We start from the raw sequence: 21,283 nt of genomic DNA, 5'->3' as shown, positions 1-21,283 counted from the left end.
ACACAAAAATCTGTATCAAAAGCATCTGATTAATAAAAGGATAAAATAAACTTTCCTTTTTTAGAGGCCAACATAAACTAGAATTTCATAGCAGAAGTGATCAAATAAACCTCCCCAAACTTGGAATTCTCCCAGGAGCCACTGGTCTTCCTCTTCCTCTCAGCGGCCTGGGGTGACCTCTGAAAATGGTTCGCTATTCGCTTGACCCGGAAAACCCTACGAAATCATGCAAGTCAAGAGGTTCAAATCTCCGTGTTCACTTTAAGAACACACATGAAACTGCCCAGGCCATCAAGGGTATGCCTATCTGAAAAGCCACCAAGTATCTGAAAGACGTCACTTTGCAGAAGCAGTGTGTGCCATTCCGTTGCTACAATGGTGGAGTTGGTAGGTGTGCCCAGGCCAAACAGTGGGGCTGGACACAAGGTCGGTGGCCCAAGAATAGTGCTGAATTTTTACTGCACATGCTTAAAAACGCAGAGAGTAATGCTGAACTTAAGGGTTTAGATGTCAATTCTCTGGTCATTGAGCACATTCAGGTGAACAAAGCCCCCAAGATGCGGCATAGGACTTACAGGGCTCATGGTCGGATTAACCCATACATGAGCTCTCCCTGCCACATTGAGATGATCCTTACTGAAAAAGAGCAGATTGTTCCTAAACCAGAAGAGGAGGTTGCACAGAAGAAAAAGATATCCCAGAAGAAACTGAAGAAACAAAAACTTACGGCCCAGGAGTAAATTTACACAGAATAAATGCAAATAAAAATAAAAAATAAAAAACAAAAAACAAACAAACAAAAAACCTCCCCAAAATTAAACATAGACTTTCAGGTGTAGACTCTACCCCAATACCTCTTATACCTACAATGACTTAACTTGAGTCTTAATATACGATTATATCTTATGGAACAAGAAATTTGTAGAAAATATTATAAGAATGCTTTTTCTCAGCCTTTTAAGGAACACGCATTATCATTGTAGGAATCTGATCAGCCTTCTTTCCTTAAATTTACCAAATTCTGGATAAAATGAAATTAATCAGTAAGCATTATAAAGTGAAGAAGGTTGATAATCTGTTAGCCTCTCTTCCAATTCATGAAATATCAACATTAGATATCTTCTGGGCACTGGAAAAACTCACCGTCTACTTTTTAAAAGTATATGGAAAATTAAAATACGCTAATAAAGAAAAGCTAGTTTTGTGGAGAAAATAATTATCACTAATAATGAAATATATGTTTTATCAACTATTACAAAGTTTACGACAAACTCAGAAAAAAAGAAAACACATTCTTACCCAATTGGGAAATCAACATCATCACCATGAGCTGTCATGTGATAAAGTCCAAATTTAGCCAATTTAACATGTCCCTACAATAATAATAAAAATCACTGTTAAATGTTTTAATATTAGTAGCAGGAAAAAGTATCATTATACATTTCATAAGTAAGGAAATCACCAGCCAGGTATATTAAGAAAAAAAATTAATTTGCCATAATTTTAGTTTATCATAATTTTATTTAAAAAGTATTTGCCAATGTCTGAAACCTGCTTTACACTCATTACAAATATATGTATAAGTATATGCATATGTGTATGTATGTATATACACATATATATATTACTTATATATAGATCTCAAAAAAACAAACGTTTAAAATTTTTTGTTTATATTTTCCAGGTTTTTTTTTTTTTTAAGATTTTATTTTCTCACAAGCAGGCAGAGCAGCAGGCAGAGAGAGAGGGGGAAGCAGGCTCTCTGCCGAGCAGAAAGCCCGATGCAGGGCTTGATCCCAGGACCCTGAGACCATGACCTGAGCCGAAAGCAGAGGCTTAACCCACTGAGCCACCCAGGTGCCCCAATATTTTCCAGGTATTTTGATGAAACCAGAAAAGCAGAAATGTTCTCATTTGTCTTGAATCTCTGCTTCAAACATTTTTTGGTAAATTAATAAAAGAATTTTTTTTTTGTCTGTTCTGTTCCCTTTATTAATCTTTACTTCTGGAATAGAGTCTAGCACTGCATAAGTAATAAATAAACATTTATCAGGATGAATTAACTAGTAGGTGAACAGAGGAACAAGAACGTGGGATTGTGGTTAAACATTTCCATTTTTTTCAAGACTTATTTCCTTTCAGCTTTCCCTCCCAGACCCACTTCTTTTTTTTTTCCTTTTTTTTTTAAATTTTTTATTTTTATTTTTTTAATTTATTTTCAGCATAACAGTATTCATTGTTTTTGCACCACACCCAGTGCTCCATGCAATCCATGCCCTCTCTAATACCCACCACCTGGTTCCCCAACCTCCCCCCGCCCTGCCACTTCAAACCCCTCAGACTGTTTTTCAGAATCCATAGTCTCTCATGGTTCACCTCCCCTTCCAATTTCCCTCAACTCCCTTCTCCTCTCCATCTCCCCTTGTCCTCCATGCTATTTGTTATGCTCCACAAATAAGTGAAACCATATGATAATTGACTCTCTCTGCTTGACTTATTTCACTCAGCATAATCTCTTCCAGTCCCATCCATGTTGATACAAAAGTTGGGTATTCATCCTTTCTGATGGAGGCACAATACTCCATAGTGTATATGGACCACATCTTCCTTATCCATTCGTCCGTTGAAGGGCATCTTGGTTCTTTCCACAGTTTGGCGACCGTGACCATTGCTGCTATAAACATTGGGGTTTTTTTTCAAGGACTTGCAAGTCTATTCATAATGTTATAATGTAACCCTGACATGGGGTTCTCAACTTGAAAAGATCAGTTCACAAATCAAGATATTAGTGAATCTGCTAGATTTCTAATTTTTATATTGTTTGAGAAAGTTATAATTATCACAAAAGTGAGGTTCTTAATAAGAAGCAAATATAAATTTTTAAGTCTCTTAAGTTTTCCTCCTTTTTGATATTTAACACTTTAAAAAAAGTTAAATTGATTTTAAGATTTGTTTTCTTTTTCTCAAGAACTTTACTTCCCAGCACTATAAAACATTTATATACTAAAACAATCAGATTGGTTAGATACTCTACTGCTATAAAAATGCAATTAATGAGTACTACTGTAGCTTTTATGATTTTTAATATCATAGGGTAATTTGGTAAAAGTCTGGGAATCAGAGGAAAAGAATAATCCCACTAATACAAAAATAATTCCCCAGAAAAAATTCTCTCAAAACTACTTTATATGCTTATGGAAAAATGAATGTATGATTATTCCTGAAAACATACCATCTTGCTACCCATAATTTTCTTATGAGGGTTGTCCTGCTTCTTATTAATCACCCACAAGATTTCCAGGTTGAGAAGTGGCATTCCAATAAGAAAAGAAGCTAGGTATGAACAGCTGGTAAATAAAGAAGATAAATGGAGAATAAAATAAAAAAGAAAAAAATAGGGAAGAAGAAAGATACAGAGGAGAAAATACAATGCAGCTATGGTATGACAAAAATACTCTATGTAAATAGAGAAGCTTTCTTAAAATGAAAGCAAATTTAGAGGAGGAATGGACTGGGAAGATACCATACCTATTTTTCAGAAAGCAAATGAAAGGAAAAACCAAACATGAAGTTAGAAAATGAATCTTGAGAAAAAAAGAATAATGCATGTGAAAAACACATGGATTTATATAATTTAAAGATAAGTTTTTTTTTCCTAACTACTACAAAGATATCACTTTCATAGAGCCATTTCATTATGAATATAATTAAAATATATTTGTATTCTATAGTCGCTCTGAGTGGGTCTGATTTCAGTAGCTTCCAACCACAAACAACAGATAAATATTTAATGTATTATTTGACAATTACCTTTCGGTCCAAAAGAATATTATGAGGAGACAGTGCTCGGTGTACTATACCATGTTTGTTCATATATTGCAGACCTTGAAGTACCTCAAATGCAATGCACAAAACCTTTGAATAGCTATGAAGAAAACAAAAAGCCATAGATCAACAGATCAATTACAAAGCAGAAACAGAATCTGTTTTAAAGAATGAAATGAGGTTATTAAAATTCAGTTATATTTTTATTATTCTTCCTCTATTCAGAGAAAATACAATCCATCCAATTTATAAAATATCCACTATATACATATTTTGGATTTTCTGATTACATTGGAATTGATCTGGCAAGATTCTACAGTTTTATGAGGCTACTCTAATAGCAGTATTTGTTTTTTCCAGGGAGGGAGTTGAATTTTGGTGGTGTGCGATTAACCTTCTGCAGGTTTGGCTTTGCCAAATTATCAGAAAAGTTTCAGATATATGGCAGAACTAAGTCAAGGAAAACCACCACTACTGCTCAAGAAAAAATGCCTAAGTCCCTGAAAAAGAGCTAAAATATATTTTATGGTAGATATACATGAGGTTATTTACATTTCAATCCACAAAGCAACCTCCAGCAATTAATGATTTAGCAAACATTTCTCTTCAATTCTTTCTAAGCCATCTTCCACCCCAGTTTCTCTCTCTCTTTCCCTCTCCATCTCTTTCCATTTTTCTTTTTTTAATCCAGCGCCATTCTGTGGGAAGTCAGGAATGAGATACAGAAAAATTGGAAAGACTAATTCAAACCCAATCTCCCAAACTATCAATATTAACATTTTGGTATAGAATTTTCTATCCATTTTTTTTGCCATTTTGAATTAGACTTTTAAAAATTAAATTAATATCTATAGGAAGTCACTAAAAGTAATTTTTAAAAAAGATATACATAAGCCAACAGTAGAGATAAAATGGAATTATTAAAAAAATAGACAATCCCAAAGCTGGCATAATAAAAGGAAAAAAAGAACAGAGAACAAATGGAACAATTAGAAAATAATAGATTTTAATTAGAATGTATCAATAACTATATTAAATGCAAATGTAAACATTTAAACTCACCAATACAAAGCTAAGAATTGTGAGACTGGATAGGAATTGAGACTCAACTACATTCAGACTATAAGCAACCCACATTAAATAAAAAATGTAAGTTAAAAGTAAAAGAATGGAGTAATAGGTTACTGATTATCATGGGCTTGCTTGGTAGGACAGGTTGACTACAAAGGAGTATGTGGAAATTTTACCTGACAGAATTGTTATCTTGATTTTGATGATCATTACACTATTGAGTTTATCAAACTGACTGACCTGTACACTAAAAAGGCTATATTTTAAAGTATGTAAAGTATATCTCAAAACATGTGATGTTAAAAAAAGTAAGCTGAATAAAATAAAAAAAAATACTTGCAATACGACTCCCTCCTCTAAATTAAAACCATAAGAAAGAACAAGACATGAAAAGCAAAAGTCCCTCTCTTTTCATTCTACTCTGACTTTCCAGAGGTACCCACCCTTAGCAGTTTCTGTTTTCAATTCTTCTCGTGGTTAGACTTTTAGTTAATATAATTAAATCTTCTTTGCTATGCAAGATGATACAATTAACATACTTTTACAACTTTCCCATTTTCCTTTCCCAACTCCTGATTTTTTTTAGCTGTATTATTTTTACATTATCAAATTTTATAAGTGAAATAAAAAATCTACATTTCTTTTTTGACGGCTAAGCAAATAAACAAGTAAATACATAACATGACATGGTGATTAGGTGCTAAGGAGAAAAAGTAGGGAAGAGAGAATATGGGGTAGCAGGATGCTAATACATACAAAGTGTGGTCAAGGAAGACCTCACAAAGGTGATATTTGTGCAGAAATCTAAAAGAAGTGAAAAAAGACATGCAGCTCTCTGGGAAATACGTGATTCAGGCAGAGGGCACAGTAAGTCCTGAACTGGAAACTGCACAGCAATTCAGAAAGTTCAATGAAGCCACTATGCATGCAATAGAATGAGCGAAGGGTAAAATATTAGGAGATGAGGTCAGAGACATAACAAGGAGCCAGATCATGTAGGCCATTTAGGCCATTGTAAAGACTCTGGCTTTCACTCTGAGACAGATGGGAAGTGACCGTCACATTGCCATACTATGATTAGTAAATATTCACTCTAGAACTAAGAAAAATATATATCCCTAAGCCACTTAACCCCTAGTTCTCAAGCAAAAACATCTCAGTCATCAGGATTTAATATGTACTATAATTTTACGATTATAACTACTCATGAAGGTTATCATCAGCTACCATTATTTTTTATACCTCCTATTATTCGTTTTGTATTTATATTTTTACTTAGCTAGAATACAACCACGAGGAAATTTTTCATAAGTGTGGCATGAGTAGGACATTTTAAAGCATGACAGGTCTTTTTCTTTTTTTTTAAGATTTTTATTTATTTATTTGACAGACAGAGATCACAAGTAGGCAGAGGCAGGCAGAGAGAGAGGAAGGGAAGCAGGCTCCCTGCTGAGCAATGAGCCTGATGCGGGACTCGATCCCAGAACTCTGGGATCATGACCTGAGCCGAAGGCAGAGGCTTTAACCCACTGAGCCACCCAGGTGCCCCAAAGCATGACAGGTCTTAAAATGTCTTACTCTTATCTTTAAACTTGAAAAAGATTTCTCCATTGTCTTCAACTGTTCTTTATTAATGGTAAGAAGTTCCGTATCAACATAATTTTGTTGTAGATAGCTTGTTATTCCCCTTTGGAAGTTTGTGATTCTTTTCACTTTATCCTTAGACTTATAAAATTTTAGTCCAGTGTGTGTAGAGTGTGGGCATTTGTGCATTTATGTAAGTAAGCCACAGGTGTGCCTCTTTAATCTGAAGACACACATATTCTATTAGCAGAAGAATTAACAAGGAAAAGTTGATTTGTTAGGTCTTTGTCTTCTCCCTCTACTGTATCTTTTAGTTAGAACTCTTAGTGGGCAGGTAAAAATTAGATCCATTCTCCAGACCAACTTTCTGTTTTATTTCCTATGAGCATGGTCTTTAGTCCTATCTCTTCTATTATTTAATTTCCAGATTCTTTGTCCTGATCTGTAGCTGTTCCTTTTCAATAGATCCTATTCTGTGGTATGGATACATTATTCTTTTAAGTCTCTCTGAGAATTGTTACTAGAATTCTGCTGATTCGGGGGCGGGGGCGGTGTTATCTTCATTTCCTCTAGGGTAAGTTTTTTTGTTTTCCTCCCTTGGCTCTCTTTCTCTCAGACTATCTTTTTCATCAAATGTCAGATAATCCCTGGTTATCAGCCATATTTTAAAATAAATTTATATTCTCCATGAAATATGTAAAAAAGAAACAAAAGAAATTACTATTTATAAAGAATGCTTCTTTAAAGTATTTCTCTTTATCAAATAGTTTCCCCCATATTAAAGAGACACAACAGTCAATCTTAGGCAAATAGGGAATGTGTGAAACAAAAACAATTTTAAATTAATGGAGTTTTCATAAACATCCACAAAAAAGAAACCAACTATGGAAAGGAAAAGATCCCAAACTTTAAAATAGCCACAGTAACATTGATAAATATGTGTGTATGAAAGAATACAAATGTCTCCCCTTTTAAAAAACAAAGAAAAACTTTTCTTGAGATTCACTAATAAAACATAAGAACCTAGTTTTCTAAGCTCATTTGGCTGTATGAGTCCAGTTTACAGTAGTAATCTCTTTTATCCTTCTTCCCTTTCTCTGACATGCACACACACAATTTACAAAATCTTAAAAGCTGATGCCATATTTAGCCGTGACACTAGAGGACCTCAGTTGCACACTGCTTCAATACAGAAATCTTTCTTAAGAAAACCAAACCTTTAAAGCGATTTTTTCCATTAAATCAGTTCTGAAACAGCTGAACACAGAAGACTGCATGTTCTATACTGTCTACTTGCTTTTCTGATTGTAAAGTATAACTGGAAAATACTTTCACATCAAAAAGCACATTCATGCTATTATCAAGTTGATGCACATATATGTTGAAATAGTTTTTTAAAATTCAAACACAGGAAAGCTGAAGCTCATGACAAATCTTAGCCATTACTTGAGACTACGGCTGAATTACAGCTAATGGACTAAGTATTCTTCAGAATAAATTATAGTAAATCAGATTTGCTTATCTGCCCTTTTGTATTCTTAGGATTTAATTCTAAAATTTATTTTAAAAAATAAGGTAAAGGAAAAGAAAAAGGTTCCTTCCATAATGAGAAGAAATCAGTATATGTGAAATTCTGTATACTCGTTTTGCTTTTAAAACTATATCCTTTAATACTGCCAATAATTTAGATCACAAAATCTTTTAAAAAATTATTTTGAAGTAGCTAATGCAATTATAACACAACAGCAAGGTAAAAAAAAAAAAATCATATGTCCAGTAATAGCATGTCACAGTTAATTGAAAATGGTCTCCAGAAGGAGAGTTACAATTAAGAGAGTGGGATTCTTGCAATTAAAAAAAAAAAAAATGTTTGCAGGGGATAACAGCACTTCATCCTACACAATTTCCATTTAGAATCTCATTAATAAAGAAATCCATTACTAATCTAGAAAATATAAATGAAACTTCAAGTCAGAAAATATTATCTTCCTTTTGAAATTTTCAGTTACTACGTTACTCCCAAAGATTGTGAGAGTAGAATTTACTTTGTTACCATTGTCCTTGATACTCTGAAAAGTTTAATGAGCATAAAAATCTTTGGTGATTATAAATACATAGAAATGGCTAAAAGGTAGCTTTTGAAATAATATGACTAATAATTTTTAATAAAACAAGATGATATTTTAAAATACTTTCATTTATATTTAAACATATCAATTAAGTGGCTATTATCTACTTGGTATTGTGTTTTCACACTACTGTGTTAGGCTCCATGGCTATCAAGAGAAAGAACTGATCTCTACAATCAAAAAACCTACAGTGTAGGTGGAAAGACAGTTTTATAAACCGATAATTTTAATACAACTGAATTCAAAAGAATTTCAATGTAATTCTATAATTAAGTCAGCAGAAGAGAATTAATCATCCATTTCCTCTGTGTTACAAGAAAAAGAAAACATGAACATCTATTTATTACATTGGTGAAACCAAAACAGATCTATAAAAATAAATCACTGTACCCTGAGGCAGGAACTAACTTATTTAACTTGTAATCCCTCTACCTATCACAGTTACTACAAGGTAGGAATTCAATAAACATGTATCAGTAGGTGTTCAATACATGTATGCAAGGACATCCTATGATAGTGCAAGAGGGTGCAGTAACAAGATTAAATTCTTCGCCATTAATGAAATAACAGCTCAAAAAAGTATATTACACTTGCAGTGGATCAACAGTAAGTTGACTTAGAGGGTTTTTTTGAAAGAAAGAAAATCCTGCCACTTGCAACAATATGGGTAAATCTGGAGGACATTATGCTAAGTAAAATAATCTGGACACAGAAGGACAAATACTGCCTTATTTCACTTAAATAAGGTTTAAAAAATAGTCAAATTTATAGAAGTAGAGAATAGAACAACGGTTATAAGAGATTAGGGAGAGAAGAAAATGGTTACCAGGGAATGGGGAGAGGAAAATCAATTGATTTAAAATGTCAGTTGTGAGGGGCGCCTGGGTGGCTCAGTGGGTTAAAGCCTCTGCCTTAGGCTCAGGTCGTGATCCCAGGGCCCTGGAATCGAGCCCCGCATCAGGCTCTCTGCTCGCAGGAGCCTGCTTCCCCCTCTCTCTCTCCCTGCCTGCCTCTATGCCCACTTCTGGTCTCTGTCTGTCAAATAGATGAGTGGAATCTTTAAAAAAAAAAAATAAATAAAATGTCAGTTGTGAAATATAAGTCCTAGAGATCTTCTGTACAACATGGTGTTGATAGTTAACAAGACTGTATTGCACACTTAAAATTTTGTTAGGAGGGTAGATCTCATTTGTTAAGAGTGTAGATAAGTGTTCTTATCACACACAAAAATAAAAAGGACACAGGGGTGAAACTGTTAGAGGTGATGGTATGTCTACTACCTTGATTGCAGTGATGGTTTCACAGGTGTATTCATCTATCCAAACTCAAATGTATACATTAAATATTTGCAGTTTCCTTGTATATCAATTATACCTCAATAAAGGTGTTAAAAAAAGAAATAAGGACAAATTCCTATCAGCCTCAAACCATCAGTTCTTTTTGGTTATTTGCAGTGTTTCCAAGAAGAGATGTTATTCAGACTGCAAGAAATGGAGGCCAAGAAAGAGAGTGAGAGGTCAGGGTTGCTGAGATAGATTTGGAAGTCATTCACAATAGGTGGTAACTAAAACCACACATGCTATTTCCTCTGATCCATAATCCATGATATTTCTAAGGGCCACTCTACAAGCCAAAATACCCATACTGTCAGCAAACCAAGGGAGGAAACGTGCTTCTGGATTCTATGAGTTCAAGATGTTCTTTCACCTTATAAAACTTGATCACTCCCATAGAAATTTTCCTTTTGGTCTAAAACTTTCCTTAGTTGGTATCAGCCTGAAGTAAAATGTTAAAGGAAAGTAAACACAGAGGAAAGTTAGTTAGCTACTGTGTGATTTTGGAAATGGAGAGGAAAAATGAAATACTAATGACTAATGTTCAGATAATAATACAACCATATAATCCTGTGTTATCTTCAACCTAAACTCTCCTTCTGTAACTTCCAGACAATAGAGCTCAAGTAGTATATAATTTTTAATAGCTCACTGGTCTATTATTTTGAATTTGGAGAGGGGAGTATTTTCAGTGCTGAGCTAATGTCTTTGAGGCTCTTAGAATTTGCCACTTATCACTTATTAAATTTTAACATGTTGCTAAAAATACCACACTATTCAACAGAGCAATTTTTTTTTACAAAGAGAAAAAAAAGAAAGTTTTTGGAATTGAAAAAGGAAATAACTGATTTCACTACTGGGTACACATGTTTTAGACCAAAAGGCTATCCATTTATTCTAAATCTAATAGTTCATTTGCTTCAGATTCCTATGTTTTGAAATGGAAGTTTCATTGATTAACTGCTTACCTAAAGATTGTTTTGTATTAGGCCTAAAAAAAAAATCCCTAAATTGTGAGATTGAGCACATTTTACAGTTTGGTTCTCACTCAAAAAAAAAAAAAAAGTTGAAAGCTATTAATCTGGAATGTGACTAATTCTCAATGGGATATAATAAATTGGGGAATTAATTTTCCAACTCGAATACTAGATAACTTTCCTATCTCATCACAAACGTAATTGGATAAGATCAAAATACATATGGAAAGCATAGTCTAGTGGTTTGAGGTTCAGACATAATGGAAACTCCGTCACTGATTTGCTTTGCTTGGAGAATGTTCCAATTTCATCCTGCCTCAGTATGCAAATGTGTAAAGTGGGAAATGTAACACCAAAAAGGGGCTGATTGGAGATCAATGAGCTACTGGTCCTACACAGAATCCTGGCTGTTTATAAAAGCAGGAAAGAACAAACAAAAAGTCCAAGACCTTCTCAAAAATACTCTAGGGTTTTTATAATAAAGTATATAACATTTTGTCTGTCTATCTATCTATCGTCTATTTCTCTATCTATATTCCATAAATTAACAAAGATCATAAAATGAGTTCTCCAACCATTTCCACGATACAATAAAATCAGCAAAATGGTTTTCTAATTTATCTGTGAGGAAAAAAAATTGACATTTGATAAGCAGGACTGGAGGACCCCGGAGTGAGCTGGTTATTTCTGCAATGTCAATTTTTCCTTTCCCAAGCAGCTATACTATCCTGGCACAGACACTCCAAAAACCTTTTTTTACCATAGTTACTGATACTGTCAATGAAAACACACTGGGTAATAAATCTCACTTTCCATGCCCTGGCAGCATTTAGGGCCATATAAAGTTGTAACTTTTCTCTAAGACAGAACCTATGGAGGCTTATGTTTGCTTGAATCTGTATCCTAGCTCATTCTGAAGTTTTTTATTTTTAAGCTTAAATTTATTTAATATTACTGTGTGAAAAAGAAGGATAAAATTCCTATTATTGTTTAGAATTTTGATTTGAGATCAACATTTTCTTTTCAGGCAATCTGCCACCCTACCTCCAACCCATCACAACAAAGTGAACTGGAGAGGGCTTGTGTTTTATGCACATGTTTAGTTCAGTGTCTGCAAGACAGCATAGCACAAACAAAAGTTAGTCAAACTGAAATGTTCAGTTCAATGATGTGTTGGTCTGACTTAAATTATAAGAGATTTGGCTGTTGAAAATTTCCTATTCACAGTTTCTATTCTATTTATCAGAATTGGGGTGATACAGTGATGATATTTTGATCAAAGAACGCCCCCAAATTAAAATTTTATTAAGTACTTCTATCAACCTTGCAAAGTTCCTATGATATATTCATAAAGAATGCAGAATAAAATAAGACCATATTAATAGTTGGGTCTTTATCTCCAAACCTAATATAGAACTCTACGGAGCTTTGCTAAACCTATGCAGCTCCTTTTTCCCAAGATAGGTGACCTGAATGAGTGAATTCTATTTCTCCTAAATTTCAACTAGAGTCACTGATCTTAACTCTATGACACAAGGAAAATTAGATTCATTCCAGAAAGCTATAAGAAAGAAAGACAGATAGACAGATAGATATGTAGATACATTTCCAAAGTATCCCATAATGATACCATGACACTGTTAAAAAAGTAAAGGACAATTCTATTTTACTAACTGATGGAAAAGCATTATATTAATCAATAATATTAGTTGATATGGTCTAAATGGGGCCCCACTCCCCTTGCCCCCAAATGTCCACATCCTAACCCCTAGAACCTATGAATATTACCTTATTTGGAAAAAAAGTCTTTGCATATCATCATCATTGATCATTCAGCCAGGCACAAAATCCAGTGTCAAGTGTTCTTATAAGAGACAGACACACAAAGGAGGAGATATGAAGATGGAGAGAGAGATTGGAGTGATGTGGTCACAAGCCAAGGAAGCCAAGGAATGCTGAAAGCCACCAGAAGTTGGAAAAGGCAGGAAGGATTCTTCCCAGGAGCCTCTGAAGATAGTGGGACCTGTCAACAGCTTGATTTCTGACTACTGGCCTCCAGAATTGTGTGAGAATAAATTTCCAGTGTTTCAAGCCACTCAATTTGTGATAATTTGTTTTAGCAGCCATAGGAAACGAATAGAGTTGTTTGTAAGGACACACATGACATCAAGGGGACTTGTTTTTCTCCATCATGACCTGACTATAACAGAGTAATTCTCCTTCATACTTTTCTTTAAATGATCTTTATTTAGATTAAATTACAAAAAACTCATTTACAATGTACCTTAGAAGAGTTTTGACAAATGTATATACGACCCCAAGCACTGCCACAGTCAAGAAACAGAACACTTCCAATACCTTGAAAGGATTCTCTTATTCCTCTTCCCAGACAATCTCCATATCCTACCCCTGGCTTGAAGCAACCACTGGTCTGTCTTCTATCACTCCAGATTAAATTTGCCTTTTCAAGAGTTTCAAATAAATGGAACACTATGGCATTATTTTGTGTCTATCTAGTTTTTTGTACTCTGCATGATGTTCTTAGGATTCATCCATGTTGCTCCTGCATTACCAGTTCATTTTCTTTTTTTATTGCTGAGCAGTATTTCACTAACTTCTTTAACCATTCATCTGTTGAAGGGCATCTTCTCCTTCAGAATTTTAACAGGTAAGCACAATATAGTATTTTGCCAGGAAAGTGGTGGACACATTTAAGATGAAATTTCACAAGGAAATAAACAACAGTATAGAGTGCCAGATTTTGAGCAGTGTTATATTCTTAAAACTGTCATTATGAGAGAACTGATAATTTGAGGCATAAAGTAATAGGGAAGTACACTAAAACTTGAAATTAGGATTTTTTTTTTTGCCTAAGATATATGTGGCAGAATTGGGAATGTCCAGTCCTTATCATGATGATTTTGAAGCACTTATCTGCATTTGGACACTGATGTAAATGCTACAAAAACAAACAGACATGAATGCTTTTCTTATGTCCTATCACCTAAGACTGGTGACACCAACAGTTGACAATGTCTAGCTAGTGAATAAACTAACATGAACAGAGAAAGTATAGTTAGCATATGGACAATTACAGGATGCATTGACCAGAAACAGATTGCTTGCAGAGGAGAGCTACGACTTTCACGAACTGAGATGATTAGGAGAGAGAAAACCACATTTTTCTCTTTTCTAGGTAATCTGGGAGGAATTTCTAAGTAGGATATCAGTCATTCTTCATATGACCACTTCGTTTTCATCTTAAGTCACTGTCTGAAACAGCAACCTATATTTATGACTCGTCATCTTAAAGTGCCCCACTTCTACCCTCCAAAACTGTTTCATAAAGAAAAATAGACAAAGCAATCTCATTGCTCTCTGATGGATGTTTTTACTACTTAGCTCCCCAAGTTCATCTCCTTCACCTCTCCTCCCATGCACCCTCCACATCTGCTTTATTCATTTGCTTACATATCAGTGCCTTTTTGCACATGCTATTTTCTCTGTCCTTCTATTTGGTCCACATGGATGACACCTAGACATTCTTCAAAATTCAACACAAGCATTATTTCTTTAGTAAAACTTTTCTAGATTCTCATAGCTATGAGGTATGATGTCTCCAAACTAAATTGCATATTCTTCTGGTATATACTTACCAAAAAATGCTGTATTATAATTGCTTATTATAACTCTGTCTACTCACTAGCCAGCAATCTCTCTAAAGATTAGAACTTTACATTTTCATCTTCAGATTCACTAGCACCTAGCCCAGTGTCTGAAATATATGTACTTAATGAGGAAATATGGAATGGTCATTGCATAGGTTAATTATAATCTAAATCATAATCGGTCATCATAGAAAGGCTATACTATTCCACAGGGAATGCTTATTGATAATATTCAATAATCATTTAGTATATTATAGTACTTATAAAAACACTATTACATTATAGTCACTAATAGGAAACACTTAGATAAAGCATACTATGTAAGTGCTGTTATAAATAATTCATATCTATTATTTCACTATCCTAGAAGGTGATAAGATAGAAACACAGAGGGGTTACATAAATTAGCCATGTGAGTAAATGGTGGAGTTGAGATTCAGACCCAGCAGGTTGGTCTTTGAGTCCATGTCTTTACCCACTACATTATATTGCCTCTCAGTGTTTAATAGTATAGTGAAGTCAAAAGAGAGGTTTTGAGCTCCAGCTATATCACTGTGACAGATGTGTTAAAGTAACTGCTCTGAGTATCAATTCCTATACCTTAAAGTGGATATTTATTGTTTCTCTCCCTGGCATCCATGTCCCCCTTCTTCCAAAGACAATTTACAATTTTTATTTCAGACTCTGTCTCCCTCCTATTCTCCTTTATCTCATACATTCTGTCTTTAGGAGTAGAAATGTGACTCAGGCCTTTATTAGTCACTTTCCCCTGGCCACAATAATTGTTCTAAGGTTGGTCTGATTGAAAATCTCAGGACTTAAATGGCAACTGATAAAAATGGCTTGCTCCTCTCTGGAAGACTGAGAGGATATGAAGTTAAGAGTTGTTATGACAATTTTGCCACCATTAGGGGAGGATACGGAACTCTTACAACTTATTACAGGCATGTTTCGTTTTATTGTGCTGTTTTATTGCACTTTAGATATTGTTTTTCTACAAATTGAAGTTTTGTGGCAACATTGTGTTGAGCAAGTCTATTGGCAGTGCCATTTTTTCAATAGCATTTGCTCATTTCATGTTTCTGTGTCATATTTTGGTAATCCAAACTTTTGGTATTTGGTATTTTGGTAATCCAAACTTTTCCATATAGACAAACCTTTTCAAATGTAGTATTTAACAAGAGGAAAGGAAAAGTTATAAGTATAAATACCATACCACCAGCCATGATCTTAGTTTCTATTAAAATTAGTTTCTGTTAATAAACTTTTTCATAGAATTTTTGACATGTCATCTGCTTTTCATAACACAGACAATAGTCACTTATGTGCCACACTATATGACACAAATATTATCTCAGGGCTTTTTGACATTCCTCAAAAAGCCTTTAAGGATATATTATCATAAGACAAAGAAAAAAAATGAGCACTGAGTAATGTACAGAATTCCCAACACCATTTGTTGAAGATATATATATTGAATAGATAGAAAGGTATAGAATTGTATGGGCTCAATATGTCATATACATGAAACTAAAATGATATTGATTAATTATACTTCAACAAAAGAAAAAAAAAGCAGTCCTCTCCATCAGGGCAAACATCTGCTCTAAGAAGAAAAGACAAAGAGCCAAGGATATTTCTTCTCTTCTTAGTGTGAAAAGCTTTTAGAACTAGATGTGTGCCTCCTGATGTTGCAGAGAGAGGTCCTCTAACATACTGATGACATGACCCTCCATCCAGAAATAGCTTCAAGAAATTTTGGCCAATTATTGTTTGAAAGAACTTCTAACCTTTAATTATGTCAAAACTGAAATAGTTTTGGAAAGCATAGTGACATCTAGAGCAACAATTTTAAAAAACGCCTTTTGACAAGTAACTCATTTAGGTATCTAGGGGATAGTTTTGATATTTTGACAAGTTCACTGAGCACACTTGCTCAAATTTTAAAATTTTATGGGGGACGCATTTAGCTTATTCTATGATAGAGAAGTACATTTGGTGATTTCTACTCTCAATTCTGTTTTAAAACAAACATGATTTCTCCCATTCTTTATTTTGCTGTCCAATGGGGCTCACAGAGTGTACCTGTTAAAGCAGTTGATCAGATCTAATGTTCTATGTTAGCAATTATGACTACAAAAGTTAGTTGAAGTTCTGATGATGTTAGGAATTATGACTACAGCCTACATCTGTGCAGAGACAGGATCATCATCCACTCAATCAAAATGATGGTCTCTGATTAAAACATTAAATAAATTCTATTTTTAGCTTTTTGAGGAAAATCCTTTATTGTTCTCCAGAGTGGCTGCACCAGTTTGTATTCCCACCAACAGTGTAAGAGGGTTCCCCCTTCTCCACAACCTCACCAACACCTGATGTTTCTTGTGTTGCTGATTTTAGCCATTCTGACAGGTATGAGGTGATATCTTCTGTAGTTTTGATTTGTATCTCCTTGATGATGAGTGATGTTGAGCATCTTTTCATGTGCCTATTAGCCATCCATATGTCTTTGGAGAAATGTCTATTCATGTCTCCTGCCCATTTCTTAAGTTGGTTATTTGTTTTTTGGGTGTTGAGTTTGAGAAGTTCTTCACATATTTTGGATACTAACCCTTTATCAGATATGTCATTTTCAAATATCTTCTCCCATCCTGTAGGCTGATCTTTAATTGTATTGCTTGTTTCCTTCACTATGCAGAAACTTTCATTTTGATGAAGTCTCAATATTTTATATTTGCTTTTGCTTCCCTTGCCTTGGGAGGCGTATCTAGAAAGAAGCTGCTATGGCTGATTTCAAAGAGGTTTCTACCTGTGTTCTCTTCTAGGATTTTTATGGTTTTATGTCTCACATTTTTGCCTTTAATCCATTTTGAATTTATTTTTTGTACGGTATAAGAAAGTGGCCCAGTTTCATCCTTTTGCATGTTGCTGTCCAGTTTTCCCAACACCATTTGTTGAAGAGACTCCTTTTCCCATTAGATTCTTTCTTGCATTGTCAAAGGTTAATTGACCCATATAATTGTGGCTTATTTCTGGGTTTTCTACTCTGTCTCATTGACCTGTGTGCCTATTTTTGTATCAGTACTATACTAAACCTTTAATCACTAAAGTTGGATCACTAAACCTTTGTAATATAAGTACGCTACACTCCAGCAATTGTACTACCAGGTATTTACCCAAAGAATACAAAAATACTAATTCAAAGGAATACATGCACCCTGAAATTTATAGCAGCATTATCTGCAACAGCCAAACTATGGAAAGAGCCCAAGTCTCTCTCTCTCTCTCACACACACATTACATTATTACCAATCCATAAAAAAGAATGAAATCTTGTAATTTGCAATGACATGGACAGAGCTACAGAGTATTATGTTAAGTGAAGTAAGTCGTTAGAGAAAAACAAATACCATATGATTCCACTCATATATGGAATTCAAGAAACAAATGAGCAAAGAGGAAAGAGAAAGAGAGACAAACCAGGAAACAGACTCTTAACTATAGAAAACAAACTAATGGTTACCAGAGGGGAGATGGGTGGGTGCATGGTGGAACAGCTGATGGGGATTAAGGAGTGTGCTTGTAAAGATGAGCACCAGGTGTTATACAGAACTTTTGAATCACTATATTGTATACCTGAAATTAATATTACATTGTATGTTGACTAACTGGAATTTAAATAAAAACAAAAAACATTAAAGAAATATTTATCCACAATAAAGAACTTAAACAACTTCATATCAAAACAAAAAACAATCTGATTAAAAAATGGGCAGAGGACTTGAGTAGACCTTTTCTTCAAAGATGACATACAAATGACCAACAGACACATGAAATGGTATCAAAACCATTTATCATCAAGGAAATGCAAATAAAACCACAATGAGTTATCATCTCACACCTGTCAGATTGGTTATATTTAAACAGAAAACAAAAAAATAACAAGTGTTGCCAAAGACGTGGAGGAAGGGAATGTAAATCGATTTTACCATTGTGGAAAACAGTATGGATCTTCCTCAAAATTAATAGAACTGCCAATGATCCAGCAATTCTACTTGTGGTATTTATCCAAAGAAAATGAAAGCACCTACTCAAAGAGATATATGCACCCCTTGTTCATTGCAGCATTATTTATAATTACGAAGATAGGAAGCAACCTAAGTGTCCATCAACAGATAAATGGAAAAAAAATGTGGTATATATAAAATGGAGTTAACTCAGGCATGAAAAAGAATAAAATCTTGCAATTTGTGACAACATGGATGGACAACATGGAGGGTATTATACAAGTGAAATAAGTCAGACAGAAAAAAAAAACAGTATTATTTGTATTTCAATCTAAAGAACAAAACAAAACAGAAACAGACTCACTTATTATTGATATTTTTATATTGGTCTTGTTTCCTGTTACCTCACTAAAGTCATTTATTAATTCAAAGAGTTCTTTTGTACATGCTGTAGGATTTTCTACACAACCACGTCATCGTTGAACAGAAATATATTTACAACTTTTCCTCCTTCTCCTCTCTCTTCCTTCTCTTCTTATTTTAACTCCTCTACTTTTTCTCTTCCTTCTTATAATCTTTATCTTATATTTTTTCTTGAACTATTTTACACTTGTATTTTTATATACCATATGCCTATGCTGCTTGCATCTTTCTATACTAGCCGCAAATAATTGGAAGACAAAACACAGTTTTGTCTATAATCGTATCAAAACATAAGATACTTAAGAATAAGTTTAACAAAAAAGCAAGAGCTCTACTTTGCAAACTATTAAATATTGCTGAGATAAATTAAGGAAGATTTAAAAATTTGGAGAAAACAACATGTTCACTTACTAGAAGTTTCAAAATTAAGATTTCAGTTGTTGCCAAATTGGTCCATAGGAGCAATGTAATTCCAATCAGAATACCAACAGACTTTCTCAGAAACTGGGAAACTTACTATAAAATTTACATGAAAATGTAAAGATCCAAGGATCACTAAAGCCATCTTGAAACAGAAGACCAAAGTTGGAAAACTTATATTTCCTGACTTCAATATTTACTATTAAGCTAGAGTAATAAAGATAGTACAGTGTGGCATAAGGACAGAAAATAGATAAATAAAACAAAACAGAAGACCAGAAACAGACCTACATTTACATGGCCATTTAATTTTTAATAAAAGCATCAAAGCAATTCAATGGAAAAAGGAAAGCCTTTCAAGCAAATAGAGTTAGAACAACTGAATATCCATGTGACAAAAACAGAGTTGAACACCACATATATTAAACTGAGAGAGATCAGAGATCCAATATAAATTTTAAAACTATAATTTTCTAAAAGAAAACATATGAGAATATCTTCACGACTGGGGAGGAGACAAAAGTTTCTGAAAAAAGGTACATGGTAATATCCATAAAGAAAAATTTGATACATTAGCCTTCATCATAAATAATTCCTGCTCATCAAGATATACATTAAAAAAATAACTAGGCAAGGCAGACTGGCAGAAATATTCACAAAAAAAATCTTGAAAAGTATATGTATGGAGAATAGAATATACAATGAATGCCTCTAAGTCAATAATAAAAAGACAAATAATATGCTTAAAATGGGACCAAAAGCTTGAACAGACATGGATGTCATTATATGAATGTAAAATGAACACATGGGAAATACCCAACATCTTTAGTCATTGTGGAAATGTAAATTAAATCTACAATGAGATACCACTTTATATTCATTACAGTGGCTAAAAGTCACGAATTAAAAACAGCAACTGCTGGCAAGGCTATGGATGAACTAGAACTTTCATACATTGTTATTAGGAATGTAAAAGGTACAACACTTTAGATAAAGGTCTGGTGGTTTCTAACAATCATATAGTTACCCCATAAACCACCAATTTTATTGCTACATATTTATCCAGGGATAAGAAAGCATTTGCTCACAAAAAAAGACATAAGAACTTCAATTATGTCTTAAATTGTAAAGTTCAATTATACTTCAATTATAAAGTTCAATTATAAAGACCAAAAACTTGGAAATATCTCAGAAGCTCATAAGCAGAACACTGCTAAAGAAATTGTGGCATATTCATAAGCTGGAATACACCTCAGCAATAGAAATAGATTATAATACATGAAGCTACATAAGTGACTCCCCAAAACATTAGGGTGTGTGAAAGAAACCTTAGACAAAAGAGTATATACTGTATAATTATATAAGGTACTAGAATAAAACTAATCTAGGGTGAAAAAAACAGCGAACTGGTTGCCTCTGGGAGTTGGGTTGGGGTGAACAGTAAAAATTTACTGGGAAGGGGTTTGAGTGAAATTTCTAGGATGATGGCGATGATCTAATCTTAATGTGTATTTGGGTTACAGAGGTAAATACTTTGTCCAAAATTCATCAAGTGATATACAAGTTTTTGTACTTTCACTGAATGTAAAGTTTACTTAAAAAGAAAACATAGGGATTTGTCTCCCTCCCGATCCCATCTTGTTTCATATCCCCCGACCTCCCACGACCCCTTGCCCTGCCTCTCAAATTCTTCATGAGGGAGATCATATGGTAATTGTCTTTCTCTGACTTATTTCGCTTAGCATAATACTCTAGTTCCATCCATGTCGTTGCAAATGGCAAGATTTCTTTTCTCTTGATGGCTGCATAGCATTCCATTGTGTATATATACCACTTCTTCTTTAT

General features: G+C 33.9%; 1 protein-coding gene and 1 pseudogene across 5 annotated transcripts in view; one reads left to right on the top strand and one right to left on the bottom strand.

Annotated features, from left to right (window-relative positions):
- Window positions 1-21,283, bottom strand: part of LOC111154891 (TBC1 domain containing kinase) — a 207,720-nt gene that overhangs the window by 154,455 nt on the left and 31,982 nt on the right. For all 4 annotated transcript variants that reach the window (XM_022514848.1, XM_022514839.1, XM_022514856.1 and 1 more), the window contains exons 4-5: window positions 3,811-3,925; window positions 1,300-1,373 (exon numbers count right to left, since the gene is read on the bottom strand). In XM_022514848.1, coding sequence (XP_022370556.1) covers window positions 1,300-1,373; window positions 3,811-3,925 — 189 coding nt within the window. The remainder of the gene's footprint in view (window positions 1-1,299; window positions 1,374-3,810; window positions 3,926-21,283) is intronic.
- On the top strand, window positions 152-768 carry LOC111154916 (annotated as a pseudogene). The gene has a single exon (XR_002641111.1). The product of XR_002641111.1 is annotated as a 60S ribosomal protein L17 pseudogene (transcript).

The sequence above is a fragment of the Enhydra lutris genome, unplaced genomic scaffold (assembly GCF_002288905.1).
Source record: "Enhydra lutris kenyoni isolate GAN:26980312 unplaced genomic scaffold, ASM228890v2 scaffoldscaffold3, whole genome shotgun sequence".
Lineage (NCBI taxonomy): Eukaryota > Metazoa > Chordata > Mammalia > Carnivora > Mustelidae > Enhydra > Enhydra lutris.
Note: the sequence above shows the minus strand (reverse complement) of the source record. Positions and strands in the feature narration are given on the sequence as shown.